Source organism: Phalaenopsis equestris, unplaced genomic scaffold (genome assembly GCF_001263595.1).
Source record: "Phalaenopsis equestris unplaced genomic scaffold, ASM126359v1 Scaffold000094, whole genome shotgun sequence".
Lineage (NCBI taxonomy): Eukaryota > Viridiplantae > Streptophyta > Magnoliopsida > Asparagales > Orchidaceae > Phalaenopsis > Phalaenopsis equestris.
Genome location: NW_018164536.1, coordinates 5,221,222 through 5,233,931, shown reverse-complemented (window position 1 = coordinate 5,233,931; position 12,710 = coordinate 5,221,222). Strand labels below are relative to the sequence as shown.

Here is a 12,710-nt window from a genome sequence, read left to right as displayed (position 1 = left end):
CCATGCTTCGAGAATTACGTATGATAGTCTCGCTTCTCTACAATTGTTCTATGATAGAAAGGTTGTTATTAGCATTCCTCAAAACCCGGTTGAGCAAGTTTGCATCAAGCATGTCGAGGTTGACCGTCACTTCATTAAGGCAAAACTCGAGTCTGGGGAAATGTATGTTTCATTTGTGTCATCTAGTGGTCAGCTGGCAGATTTTCTCATAAAGAACCTTACTCAACTAATGTTCGATGATTTTAGATTCAAGTAAAATATGACTAACATCTATGCTTCAACTTGAAGGACACAATTATAATATAAATATATTAATATGCATATTTATGTATTAATTGCTTCTATTTGCTTTCCTTTTTCCCTTTATTCTATTTTTATTTCTTTCCTTACTAGTAGATCCTGTAATGTGTATTTATACCACTCTTTGCATCAATAAACCTTACGTTGGGATCTATTCTAACACTTATCAATGGAAATATTGGAACTGACCCTTAAATTTCCCAAAAAAAAAAAATCATCCTTAATTTATTGCCTAGGTCGAGGGCAAAAAAGTCCTTAGATAATCAATGACAGGAATTGGCTGCCTTGTGAGACAGCCATGGACCATCAAAAGACTGATCTTGTATGAGAGCTTGGAAAATATATTCTCACCAGACCCGAACATAAAATAATATAGCAACATTTAAACCAACAAAATAATAATAATAACGAACCCATCTTTTTACAGACTTGACCACTTCATTCAAAAAACAAAAAACATACATATGAAAATTTCTATCACCGCTTGTGAACTTTTCTATATTGCTTGAACTGTCACAGTACATGTGCACATTCAAGGGCTAGACTTAGCACGATCATAATACTTCTTTTTCACTTGGGATAAAATTTAGCACCACAACATATTCTAGTAACAGATTTAACTGTAAAACGCAGGTAAATAATAAAATTTTAAACTGAAGTTAGAACACATACCAGATAAAATAAAAATAAGAATAGTGAATGCTTCCCATTTTAGTTAGTTGAAGATAGCGTCTTCTTTAGCCACAATTTCCTCCTTGCCAAGCCCTCACTTCCCCATCCATCAATCCAATGCTTAGAAATCATAGGATTCATGGAAAACCTTGTGCTAGACGTAGATGAAGCCGATCCCTCCCCACTTTCATTTTCAGAATCCAAATTACTTGTGGAGGAAGAACTTGCAACAACAACAGCTTTGCCCTTCTCCTCTTGTTCAGTTTCTCGCCAGCTCAACCTACTTCCTCTTCCACTGCTATCATCACTGTCGCTTCCACTTTCAGTTGAACTCAGTGTGTTAAACATAGTTACACTCTCTTTCGTTGTGCTGTGGAATGAATGGCTCTTCTCCTTGCCATCACATAATGGCAAAATGGATCCTTGGCGCGAAATGACATTGTCCCGGCCCAAGCTATAAGAGGATGATAGCTTTCGTTCAATTCCTTCCTTTGCCTTAACCATCTCTCCCAATTGCTCCAGGGTTTGATGGACATCGATGTCTTCCACCGCCCTTTGCTCTATCTTCGAGATCATCCTTCCAAGTGTTCTCCGTTTATGGTGTAAAGATCTCTGAAATTCAAGCCAAAATTCAAAGAAGGGATTTTGGATCTCAACAAAGTCCTCTTGAAACGCTCGGCGAAGAAAGAAACTAAGGAAATGTTAATTACAGCCATTTGATGTAAAAGTTCAATGAAAATAACAGTTATATAATGATTCAAACAGTGAGTCCAGAAATCTAAGCTATGCTGAAATGTTCGATCCTTGAACTTACTCTTTTGTCAAGGAACCTCACAAGGCCATGATCTTGCAGCTTTTTCTTCCTCCAAAATATGAAGCAGAAGCGGACAGAGAAAGCTAGCAGCACTAAGACAGCAAGCTGAAAGAAGATGAAAGGCAGGATTGCTTCCTCATTGCCTGGGACAATGGTGAAGTTAGTTTTCGACTAAACCATTTAAAGAATATGCTGCACTCTCATTTACCTATGTAAATCTTATCAAACTTGGGCTTTGATTGTGCGCACATCCAAGCAATTTTCTGGTCTGGTGAAAAGTTAAAGGTGTCGTAAATAAAATGAACATAAATAAAAAAGAAATGTAGAGTGTGAGTTACTGAATGCGTTAATGATCACAGAATTATACTCATGGTGTGGCATGGCAAAGACTTGCCCGTTCCTGCATCAAAGACGATTAATAATTATTCAATTTCTGTCAAATATGAGTTTGAAATGCCCTATTTTACGTATCAATTAACATTTTTAGAATTTTAAAAGAGAAAAGGGTTGGCTATTGAATAAATCTAGAAGCTTAAATTAAAGGGAAAAGATGTAAAACTCAACTTGAAGAAGATAGGAAAGCAAGAAAGATCCTCTCATCCACTGTAAAATAGCGTAAATCACTACTGGAGAGTAAATTAGTCAGTTCGCCTGAAAACCAATGCAGATAAGATGGTATCAAATTCACACAAATATAATAAGAAAATAAAAGTAGCAGCAACGTTACGATAATTTCCAGTCCAATAAACAGTTCCTGTCGCCGGAATCAAATTTGTAAGCACAAGGCCCGTTGGATTCATTGCCGAAATGTAGGTATAGTTTCCAATATCATGGTTTGACTTTGCTGTCACCTTTGTTTGCAGTACATAGATAGCAAATCCTGAGCAATCTAGAACTGGACTAGCTTGGATGACTGAACCTATTGCAGTTGCCTTAAGAAGCTTCTTAACTTCACCAGTAGGTGAGAAGGAATACAAATAACCATCCAGTGAACCAATAGATAGCCAACCTTACAAGTTATTTGGATAAAAATTCAGAAATTTTTGACTTTTTAAATAAAACCAAATCAATAAGATCATAAATTTCACTTTTGAAAATACTCAATGGTTAGTTACCATTTGAATCCACCACTGGCAAGCTCTGTTCTGTACTCAGAGGGCCAAAACTCCATTGCCATGAAATATCTCCAGTGTAAACATCAAGTGCAATGGCTGAAGCCTTTCTAGGAAATATCACGTAAAGAAGACCATTATTTCCAGGTATAACTGTCATAAACTTGTCAATGGAGCTGAAATCTTGGACCCATCTATAGTGGTGACTCCGCATATATATGGAATAAAGCTGCCCCTCGGTGTTGAAGATCTGCTAGTACACAAGATCGGAACTCGTTCAACCGCATCTGTGATTATAATTACTGAAATACTGGACCCTTAATTTTATGATAGTGGAGAAACATACACACAATATTTGCATTGATTGTGTATTCAAGCAAAAGAACGTAAGTTACAGTGCAAGTTTATGGCTTGTAGAAGATGTAATCATTTAAAATTATGATTCAGGAATCTACTTTATTGCATTACCTGGAAGAATTAAAATAGCAAAAAATTCTATAAAATATGAAATTAACTGTTTCCAGGTATAATTGTCGTTGATTGATTCAAGAGCTTTAAATAGTTTAACTTTGCTTTGACAAGATGAAATGTTCAAAGAATTAATCAAAAAGTAGACATGCTAAAGAAAGAAAATTGAGGCAGAAAGAGACTTACATAGAGGGTTCCCTCGCATTGATCAACAACAGGTGCTGAACTAAAATAACAATCCCTCGAGTTTTCTTTGCAACCGTGACGGTAACCAAACTGATAGAGAACAGGGCCAGCGCTCCACAATAACTCCCCACGAAATGAGAGTGCAAAGAGTCCCCGATTCTTAACAGTCACAAATATACATGCGTACAATATGCTTAATGAAAAACCAATAATCTCTCCTGATCCTCCAATTGTTGAATTTGGCCCAAAAAATACTTCCGATGTCGGCTTTGAGGTGCCAATATTTGAAGGTGTGATCTTCAAAATCCTGTCCTCGGCAATCAAATAGATCTGAACAGAACAGAAATTAATGTAAGTCAGATAATTTTAAACATTGCAATCATGTCAAAATCGCTGCGCCAAACAAATAAAAAGAGGCGTCATAATTTTGATAATTGAAAATATAGCACATATTATTTCAAGTGGATGATGCTCCCACCAATGCAGGGTTAGAGGATGGGTTGACATACATAGCCTTGCACTTACGTGAGAGTATGCTTGATTGTTAAGAGTGTAGCTCCCAATGTTGGATGCAGAGTCATTTTATCCTCACAATTACTCTACATTTTATAAATTAAGGAACTATTTGGTTGAAAGTATTAAAGGTGTCCAATGAAATGAGGATACAAATTTGTTTTTTTTTTCAGGTGCTTGATGTGAAATAAAATGAATGTAAATAACCACTAGAATGAATAATACATTTCATTTGTTTTACTTTGTACTTTTAAAATAAATGCATTTTAAATACATCGAACCAAATAGCCCTCCCCATGCTCTCTAATCTCCATGAGTGACTGTGCAACATTTCTACTATTAATCCTAGAAGCATGGCCAAAAAATTGTATTAGTTTTAAAAAGAGATGGTATGGTATGATATGATAAATGCTCATTCAAAACGCTATTATTAGTGAGCACGAGTAACTACCTTTCCTCTATCATCAATAATGGGAGAAATATCCGCACTTGATGAATAACCCAGAGGAATAATCCAGACAACAGTACCATTGCTGTCAAATAATAATATGTTCTTCCCAGAGCATGCATATATTCTTCCATCATCAGTAAGAAGAGGCTTAGATAGCCTAGCAGCAACCTTGAAACTAGATCCTTCAACCAAAAAAAAAAAAAAAAGGAATATAAATCCATGCATTTTAATAGCGATATAGGAAGATATGAACTTAAATATTCATACAGGAAAAAATGAGTGAAACTTCTGCATACAACAATTAAGAGATTAAGGAAATACAATATTCACTGAAAAGCATAGTGTGAACTAAAAAAATCTCGCATGATGTAAGATTCTTATGTAATTCATAAGATGGAAGAGTTTGATTTTTCTTAGCTTTCAAAAAAAAAATATGCATACAAAATTAACCAGAAAATAGTTTTGAATAATCTCAAGCTATGACACATGCTTGTTGTACTATTGAGTCACCAAGCTTTTAGATGGTTGTGATGAGTAATACCTTCCTTGCTAATTGTTATGATGCCTACGGTTCTTCATTAGAACGCAAAAGCATCGTATGAAGGAGCACCAGAAAGTGCAAAAGAACCATGTTAGATCTAAATATAAGTGTGCGAGCTATTCATACGACACGCGAAAGAGAATGTCCGGTCCATGCATTTTTGCATCACAGTCACTAAAGACACATGGAATGCTAAAAAGTCCTGTCTAGCCCATAGATAATTGTAAGGAATTTTTCTAATTCCTTTCAAAAATAGAGAATCAATCAAATAAATTGAACAAGTTCGTTTTTTATATATTTATGTATATAAAAAAAAAAGCATCAGCATGAATCTTAAATGGATCAAGCAGTTCGAAGGAACACCCCTATTCTCAATTGGAATTTCACACGAAGGATCATTAGGCGGCCAACCAACTCAGCACATTCATTCAAACAATTGATAATCCCATCGAACGTAAACAATCGATGGAATCGGCCGACCGACATAATAGGTCAGAGTTTAGGAAACCGATAGCTAGAAATAAAAATCAAGAGTCTTACCATATATTATATCCAATGGTCACGACTATTCATGAAAGTTGGGTTCATTCAGTTATTTCTATTAGAGAAGTAGTTATATTAACCACCCGAGAATAGGAAAAAGATAAGAAATACCCTCTAATCGATGAGGGAAGGAGAATAATCATGTAATTGTAAACCTAAGACACCTATGATTATAAATAGGGGCTATTTTATGAATATACACACTCGTTTCTCTGAGATTAATATTATCTCGTTGTATCACTTTTCTTTCCAGCTCTATCTCTCCAGGCATGTCTACTCTAAGATAATTTGGGATTTAATATCCTAAAAGATAGTACGGTGAACGTGGACATGCCCGAGAAAAGAAACAGAGCACTACAAGTAGAGACTAGCCGAAGAGAAACTGCTACAATGGAATCTAAGTGGGAATTTATACAATATTAAATTCAGCAACAAATGCAGGAGTTACAGAACCAAACGACTGGCCAATTTAATGCCCTCAATTGCGAGATCAACCGCCTCTCCTCGAAGTGGAGTCTCACGAAACCAACCTCATGGGGTTCAACCTCGAGAGGAATCACCAGTTTCTAACAGTCGGAGAGCAATTCTAGCAACCGAAGAACTAGAAAAGTCCCTATACAAAGATGTTGGGTCTACAATAATGGAGAGGATCCAGCCGGCACAGGATGAAGCATCCCGAGCACCATTCCCAAATGGTCCGTTCTCCCGATAGATTCAAGAAGCCGAGCCACCAATGAAATTCCAACCTCCACAATTGGACTCCTATAAAGGGAAGAGTGATTCGATCGATCACGTGGCTGCATTTGAGTCAGCGATTGGAATGTTGTAGATCAATGACGCTATGAAGTGTTGTTCGTTTCTAACCACATTGAAAGAGACGGCTTTTAATTGGTTCAATAACTATCACCAAAAGTGAAAACTTATTTTACTGAGTTCAAAAAGGTATTTGTGGCCCACTTCGCCAGCGTCTAAAAGCCAAAGAAGAAATCTAGGCTCTACTACAACTCAAGCAGATGAGAACGAAAGCCTTCGTTCTTACATCACCTGCTTTCAAAGTAAATGCTAGAAATACAGGACTTGCAACTAGGGTTGTCAAAAAACTCGTTGTTCGAGAACAACTCGTGTTCGGCTCGTTCTTTAAGTAAACGAGCCGAACACGAACATCTCTTTATTCGCTCGTGTTCGGATCGTTTTAGCTCGAAATAAAAAAATTATATAATTATTTATATAATAATATATTACATATATTATTTATATAATAATATATTATATATATTTATATTTATGTTTAAATCGTAACTTTTCTTGTGATAATGTGGTTATGCGTCTTGTTTTGCATATATTTGATCTAGGTTCGAATCCAACACTCTACATCTATTTTTTCAGTTTAATTTTAACGAGTCAATTTCGAGTCGAACACGAGCAAAACACAAACACACTGTGCACGAGCCGGTTTCGAACACGAACCGATTTCGAACACGAGCAATTTCGAACGAGCCGAACACGAGCCAAGCTTGAGCTCGCTTAAGCTCGACTCGTTTACAGCCCTACTTGCAACCGGTAATCGCACAAACAACTTTGACAAAAAAGGTGAGAGAAGCTCGCTTCAAGTTCGATTTGGGTTTGTGTGAGCCCAAAGCTTTGGTTGAACTATTAGAAATAACCAACAATTATATCGCTGAAGAGGAGTATGTTATTGATTCTTCTGAACCAAAATCAGTAACATCCGATCGTCATTCAAAGAAAAGGGTTGCTCAAGGCAAAAGGTGGAAGGCGAAAGGCAATCAGAGATCTTCTGGTCATTCTAATTATGAGAAGGTTTGGACACCCAAAGATGACCAGAGTGGAGCTAACGATCGGAGAGGTCAGGCTCGATACTCTAACCAAAGACCGCCTCAAAACTATGAGCAGTCACACTTGTACCGAGAGATGCAAGGAATGACTCCCCTTAGAGTCTCAATGGCTTAATTGGTGGAGGGCATCCAGAACAAGAAGTATTTCAAGAAGTCAACACCAATGAGGATCAGAGCTTCCCTCCGGAACCCCAACAAATACTGTAAGTATCATCGGGATCAAGGCCACGATACTGAAGAGCACCGACATCTTACAAATCTAGTGAAAGATTTGATTCCTGCCAGAAAGCTGAAGAAGTTCGTTGTCATGGGAGCACATACTTAACGACAAGGAAAAACACCGATGGAGGAGGTGTTAGACAATCATGTTCGAGCGAATTTCATACACATTGCTGGGATCATTCCTACTATTGGAGGGGGGTATTATCCCATTAGAACAATTTGAAAAGGTTCTAATTGGGGAAGTATTCTCCATAGGCTCCACCCAAAAGCACAGTCATCCACTCATCATCTTTATCGATTCATATTTGCCACCGAAAGGAAGTCTGCATAACGATGTCATCGTTGTCATTGTGTTTATTAACAACAACTAGGTAGGTAGTACTCTTGTCGACAATGGGAGTTCTATCAATATTCTGTTCAAGACGGTGTTCAATAAGATCAAACTAAAACCGACCGGTTGTCTACACCGGCCAATGCACTATTCGGCTTTTCTGGCTAGCGGAAAGAAACCCTGGGCATTATTGCCCTATGTCTCCTAGGGCGAGCAGAAGAAACAATTCAAAAGTACAATACTTTTTGGTGGTTGAATCACCGCTAACATACAATACCATTTTCAGTCAACCATTGCAAAATAGTTATCAAGTGGTAGTTTTGACTTAGCACATAGTCGTCAAATTTCCAGTCGGTGAGACTGTCATCAAGGTACAAAGAAATTTAGAGCAATCCTGAAAAATGTCATCTCCAATAGGTTATCAGCGTGGAGCAGGATCCACTCGATATAGAAATTTGAAGAGAAGGGGGTCTCGATACAAGTGAGACCATCCTGGAGATACCGACATCAACCAAAGACCCCAATAAGTTTTTCCTAATAAGTGGTCGTTTTGATGCAAGATACATGTGCATGTTGATCTAAACTCTTTGCGAACATCAAGACATTTTGCTTGGACAACAGCGGAAACGCCCGGGATACCAATTAATGTGGTGTGCCACCACTTGAGTAACAACTCATCTGCCAAATTGGTGCAGCAGAAAATCTAGTAGCCCGCCAGAACCTTGGCAGGACCAATCGCCAAAGAAGTGACAAAGCTGAAGGTCAGTTACATCAGAGAGGTCTAGCATTCAACTTGGGTCTCCAATGTGGCGATGGTTCAAAAATCAAACGACAAATGGAGAATGGGTGGATTTCAGAAATCTCAACAACGTTTGCTAGAACGACAGCTCGATGTGGCGACCAGTTATTCAGTAATAAGTTTTCTCGATGCATTATCTGGCTACAACCAGATTAAAATCCATCCAGACGATGTCGAAAAAACTTATCTTATTACTTGTGAATGTGTGTTTTGTTTTAATGTAATGTCTTTTGGGCTTAATAATGTTGGAGCTACATAACAGCGACTTATGAATGTAATATTTTCAAATCATAAAGAGAAAAAGGTTGAAGTGTATATTGATGATGTGTTAATTAAAAATCAGCTGAAAGAACAATACATTAATGACTTAAAAGAAAGATTTTCAACTCTTGGAAAATATAAAATGAGATTAAACCCACTAAAATGCACTTTCAGGGCTTCGACCAGAAAGTTCCTCGATTATCTTTTAACCCCCGAATGTATAATATAAAATTTAAAAAAAGAAAAAGCATTGATGGATATTTCATCCCCTCGAAATGCAAAGGAAGTTCAGAACTTGACTGGCCAAATAACTGGACTCTGTCTTTTTATTTTGAAATCGAGCGATAAATGTGCAGCTTTCTTTAGAGCATTAAGGAAAAAAAGCGTTTCAAATGGTTTGATGAATGCGAGCAGGCATTCTAGGGTCTGAAGAAATCTTTGGCATCTTCATCGCTTCTTCAAAAGCCAAAACCGAAAGAAGAACTCAACCTATATTTGGGAGTCGAACTAGAGGCAGTTAGCTTAGTGCTCGTTAGAGAGGAACAAAGGAAGCAATATCTAGTTACTACATAAGCTGAGTCCTTAGAGGCGCTGAAATCAGGTATCCTGTGATAGAAAAACTAACTTTTGCTTTGATTGTTTTGGCTCGCAGGATTCGACATTACTTTCTGATGCACCCGATACGGACCATCCTCTGAAGTTCGTTCTCACACAACTAAAACATTCTGGTCGGCTCCTAAAATGGGTCATGAAACTGAGTTTCACATTTCCTACGTACCTCGGACGACAATCAAAGCACAAGCGATCATTATACTTCCTGGTGGATTTTTCTGAGACAGTCGAATTGAACAAAGGAAACACAAATGACGACCAGGTATGGACCCTACATATTGATGAAGATTCTAAACAATCAAATGCAAGGCTAGGATTGGCTCACAGCAGCCCAATCGAAGAACACCTCTATTGTTCAATTGCATTGGAGTTCAAAGTTACTAAAAACAAAACGGAGTATGAAGCTCTGGTCGCGGGACTGCGCCTAGCATATGAGATAGGTGCTCGAAGTTTTCTTGTGAAATGAGATTCAATATTTGATCGTGAACCAAGTAAATGGAGAATTTGAAGCCAAAGATGAGATGATGGCCAAATATCTCAGTAAAGTGAAACAAGAAATCAAGAAGTATACCAACTTTAGGATCTAGCACATCGGTCGAGAAGAAATTAGGTAGCCAACATTCTATCTAAGCGCATTAGCTTAGGAGGAGTGCCACAACGACTTATCCATTCAGCAATTGAAGAATCTGAGGCTATGAAAGTGAGTACTGAAAGTAACAAAAATGGATGGATCCATATGTCCAATACTTTGGTAAAGGGATATGCTCAAAAGAAATCACAGATCCAAGGCGTAACGTGCATTCCGGCGCTGAAATCAGGTATCCTGTGATAGAAAAACTAACTTTTGTTTTGATTGTTTTGGCTCGCAGGATCCGACATTACTTTCTAATGCACCCGATACGGACCATCCTCTGAAGTTCGTTCTCACACAACTAAAACATTCTGGTCGGCTCCTAAAATGGGTCATGAAACTGAGTTTGACATTTCCTACGTACCTTGGACGACAATCAAAGCACAAGCGATCATTATACTTCCTGTTGGATTTTTTCGAGGCAGTCGAATTGAACGGAGGAAACACAAATGAAGACCAGATATGGACCCTACACATTGATGAAGATTCTAAACAATCAAATGCAAGGCTAGGATTGGCTCACAGCAGCCCAATCGAAGAACACCTCTATTGTTCAATTGCATTGGAGTTCAAAGTTACTAAAAACAAAACGGAGTATGAAGCTCTGGTCGCGGGACTGCGCCTAGCATATGAGATAGGTGCTCGAAGTTTTCTTGTGAAATGAGATTCAATATTGATCGTGAACCAAGTAAATGGAGAATTTGAAGCCAAAGATGAGATGATGGCCAAATATCTCAGTAAAGTGAAACAAGAAATCAAGAAGTATACCAACTTTAGGATCTAGCACATCGGTCGAGAAGAAATTAGGTAGCCAACATTCTATCTAAGCGCATTAGCTTAGGAGGAGTGCCACAACGACTTATCCATTCAGCAATTGAAGAATCTGAGGCTATGAAAGTGAGTACTGAAAGTAACAAAAATGGATGGATCCATATGTCCAATACTTTGGTAAAGGGATATGCTCAGAAGAAATCACAGATCCAAAGCGTAACGCGCATTCCGGAGAATGTGGAGTCATTCAGGAGACAAGACCCTAGTGTATCGTATTCAATGACAATATTACTTTTCGCTCACGCTCTTGAAAGATGCCAAAGAATTCTCAACGACATGCGAACAATGTCAGAAAAATGCTCTTTTGCATTACAAACTCGCTCTCAAGCTCCAACCAATCACCAGTCCCTGGCCATTCGCCACATGGGAATTGAATATTCTTGGGAAATTTCCGCCGTAAAAAAGCCAATTAAACTTTCTACTAGTTGCGGTAGATTATTGTTCTAAATGGGTTGAAGCAAAGCTGCTTACCCGGATCACTGCAGAAGTGGTCCGAAATTTTATCTAGACGGACATCATCAGTTGGTATGATTTACTGCTCGTTATCATTACCGACAACAAAGCACAATTCGCTGGCCCAAAAGTGAAAGATTTTTTGTGCTAGTCAAGGAATCGATCTGAAATTTGCCTCAATTCAACACCCAGGAACCAACCAATAAAATGATTTTGAACCTATTAAAAAAAAATTGAAGGGGCAAAAAGAAATTGAGCGGACCTATTACCATCTGTCCTTTGGGTCATCTGAACAGCACCTTCAACAGCGATCGATCAAACGCCTTTTATGTTGACACATGGAATGGAGGCAGTGTTGTTGGTTGAATACAACCATCATAGCCAGAGAGTTGTCACCGCCTCTGCATTCGACAAAGAAAACCTTGTCGAATGAAGAGAAGCCAATTATGTAAAGATTTTTACTTGCTCTCGATTGGCAGAGGAAACAAACAAACTCAGTCCTTCGACAAGACGAAGTTAAAAGACGTATTGCCCGGTATTTTAACAAACATGTTCGAGAAAAAATCTTTGCCTCTGGAGGTTTAGTTTTGAAGGTCGATTCAACAGCTCGCGGTCAGGCGGTCGACAAACTGGATCAGACTTAGAGTGGACCTTACATCATTAGCCAACAAGCCTCTCATGGAGCTTGCAAATTAAAAACTTAAACCTGACAAGAACTCCTCTGGATGTAGAGTGGAGATGATCTAAAGATTTTTTTTCCTCATAAAAAATTTTTATGTGTCAACATCTTATTGTTCAAAGAAATGTTGTTTCTAAACGTTTGTGAGTTCAAATTTTTAATATAAGATTTAATTTGGATTAATTTTGTATAAATCTATCTGAATAGCACTCGGAAAACATGAGAAGTTTCAACGCTTCGGAGAACTCAGAATGAGCAAACGATTCTCCTGCGGGGCAAGCGAAAGGCTCTCTTACAAGACGAGTGAAAATCTCTCCTACGAGACGAGTTGAAGAATCTCCTACGGGACGAGCGAAAGACTCTCCTACGGGATGAGCGGAAGACTCTCCTACGAGACGAGCAAAATTCTCTCATACAGGACGAGCAAAATTCTCTCCC

General features: G+C 38.2%; 1 protein-coding gene across 2 annotated transcripts in view; it reads right to left on the bottom strand.

The window, feature by feature from the left end:
* Positions 1 to 720: 720 nt before the first annotated feature.
* Positions 721 to 12,710, bottom strand: part of LOC110020133 (protein GAMETE EXPRESSED 3) — a 50,494-nt gene continuing 38,504 nt past the window's right edge. The window contains exons 3-11 of one of the 2 annotated variants that reach the window (XM_020718122.1): positions 4,517 to 4,698; positions 3,553 to 3,882; positions 2,902 to 3,148; positions 2,514 to 2,795; positions 2,350 to 2,437; positions 2,125 to 2,186; positions 1,995 to 2,054; positions 1,787 to 1,929; positions 721 to 1,584 (exon numbers count right to left, since the gene is read on the bottom strand). In XM_020718122.1, coding sequence (XP_020573781.1) covers positions 1,012 to 1,584; positions 1,787 to 1,929; positions 1,995 to 2,054; positions 2,125 to 2,186; positions 2,350 to 2,437; positions 2,514 to 2,795; positions 2,902 to 3,148; positions 3,553 to 3,882; positions 4,517 to 4,698 — 1,967 coding nt within the window. In that variant the 3' untranslated portion in view covers positions 721 to 1,011. The remainder of the gene's footprint in view (positions 1,585 to 1,786; positions 1,930 to 1,994; positions 2,055 to 2,124; positions 2,187 to 2,349; positions 2,438 to 2,513; positions 2,796 to 2,901; positions 3,149 to 3,552; positions 3,883 to 4,516; positions 4,699 to 12,710) is intronic. The other variant, XM_020718124.1, reaches the window with a different exon arrangement.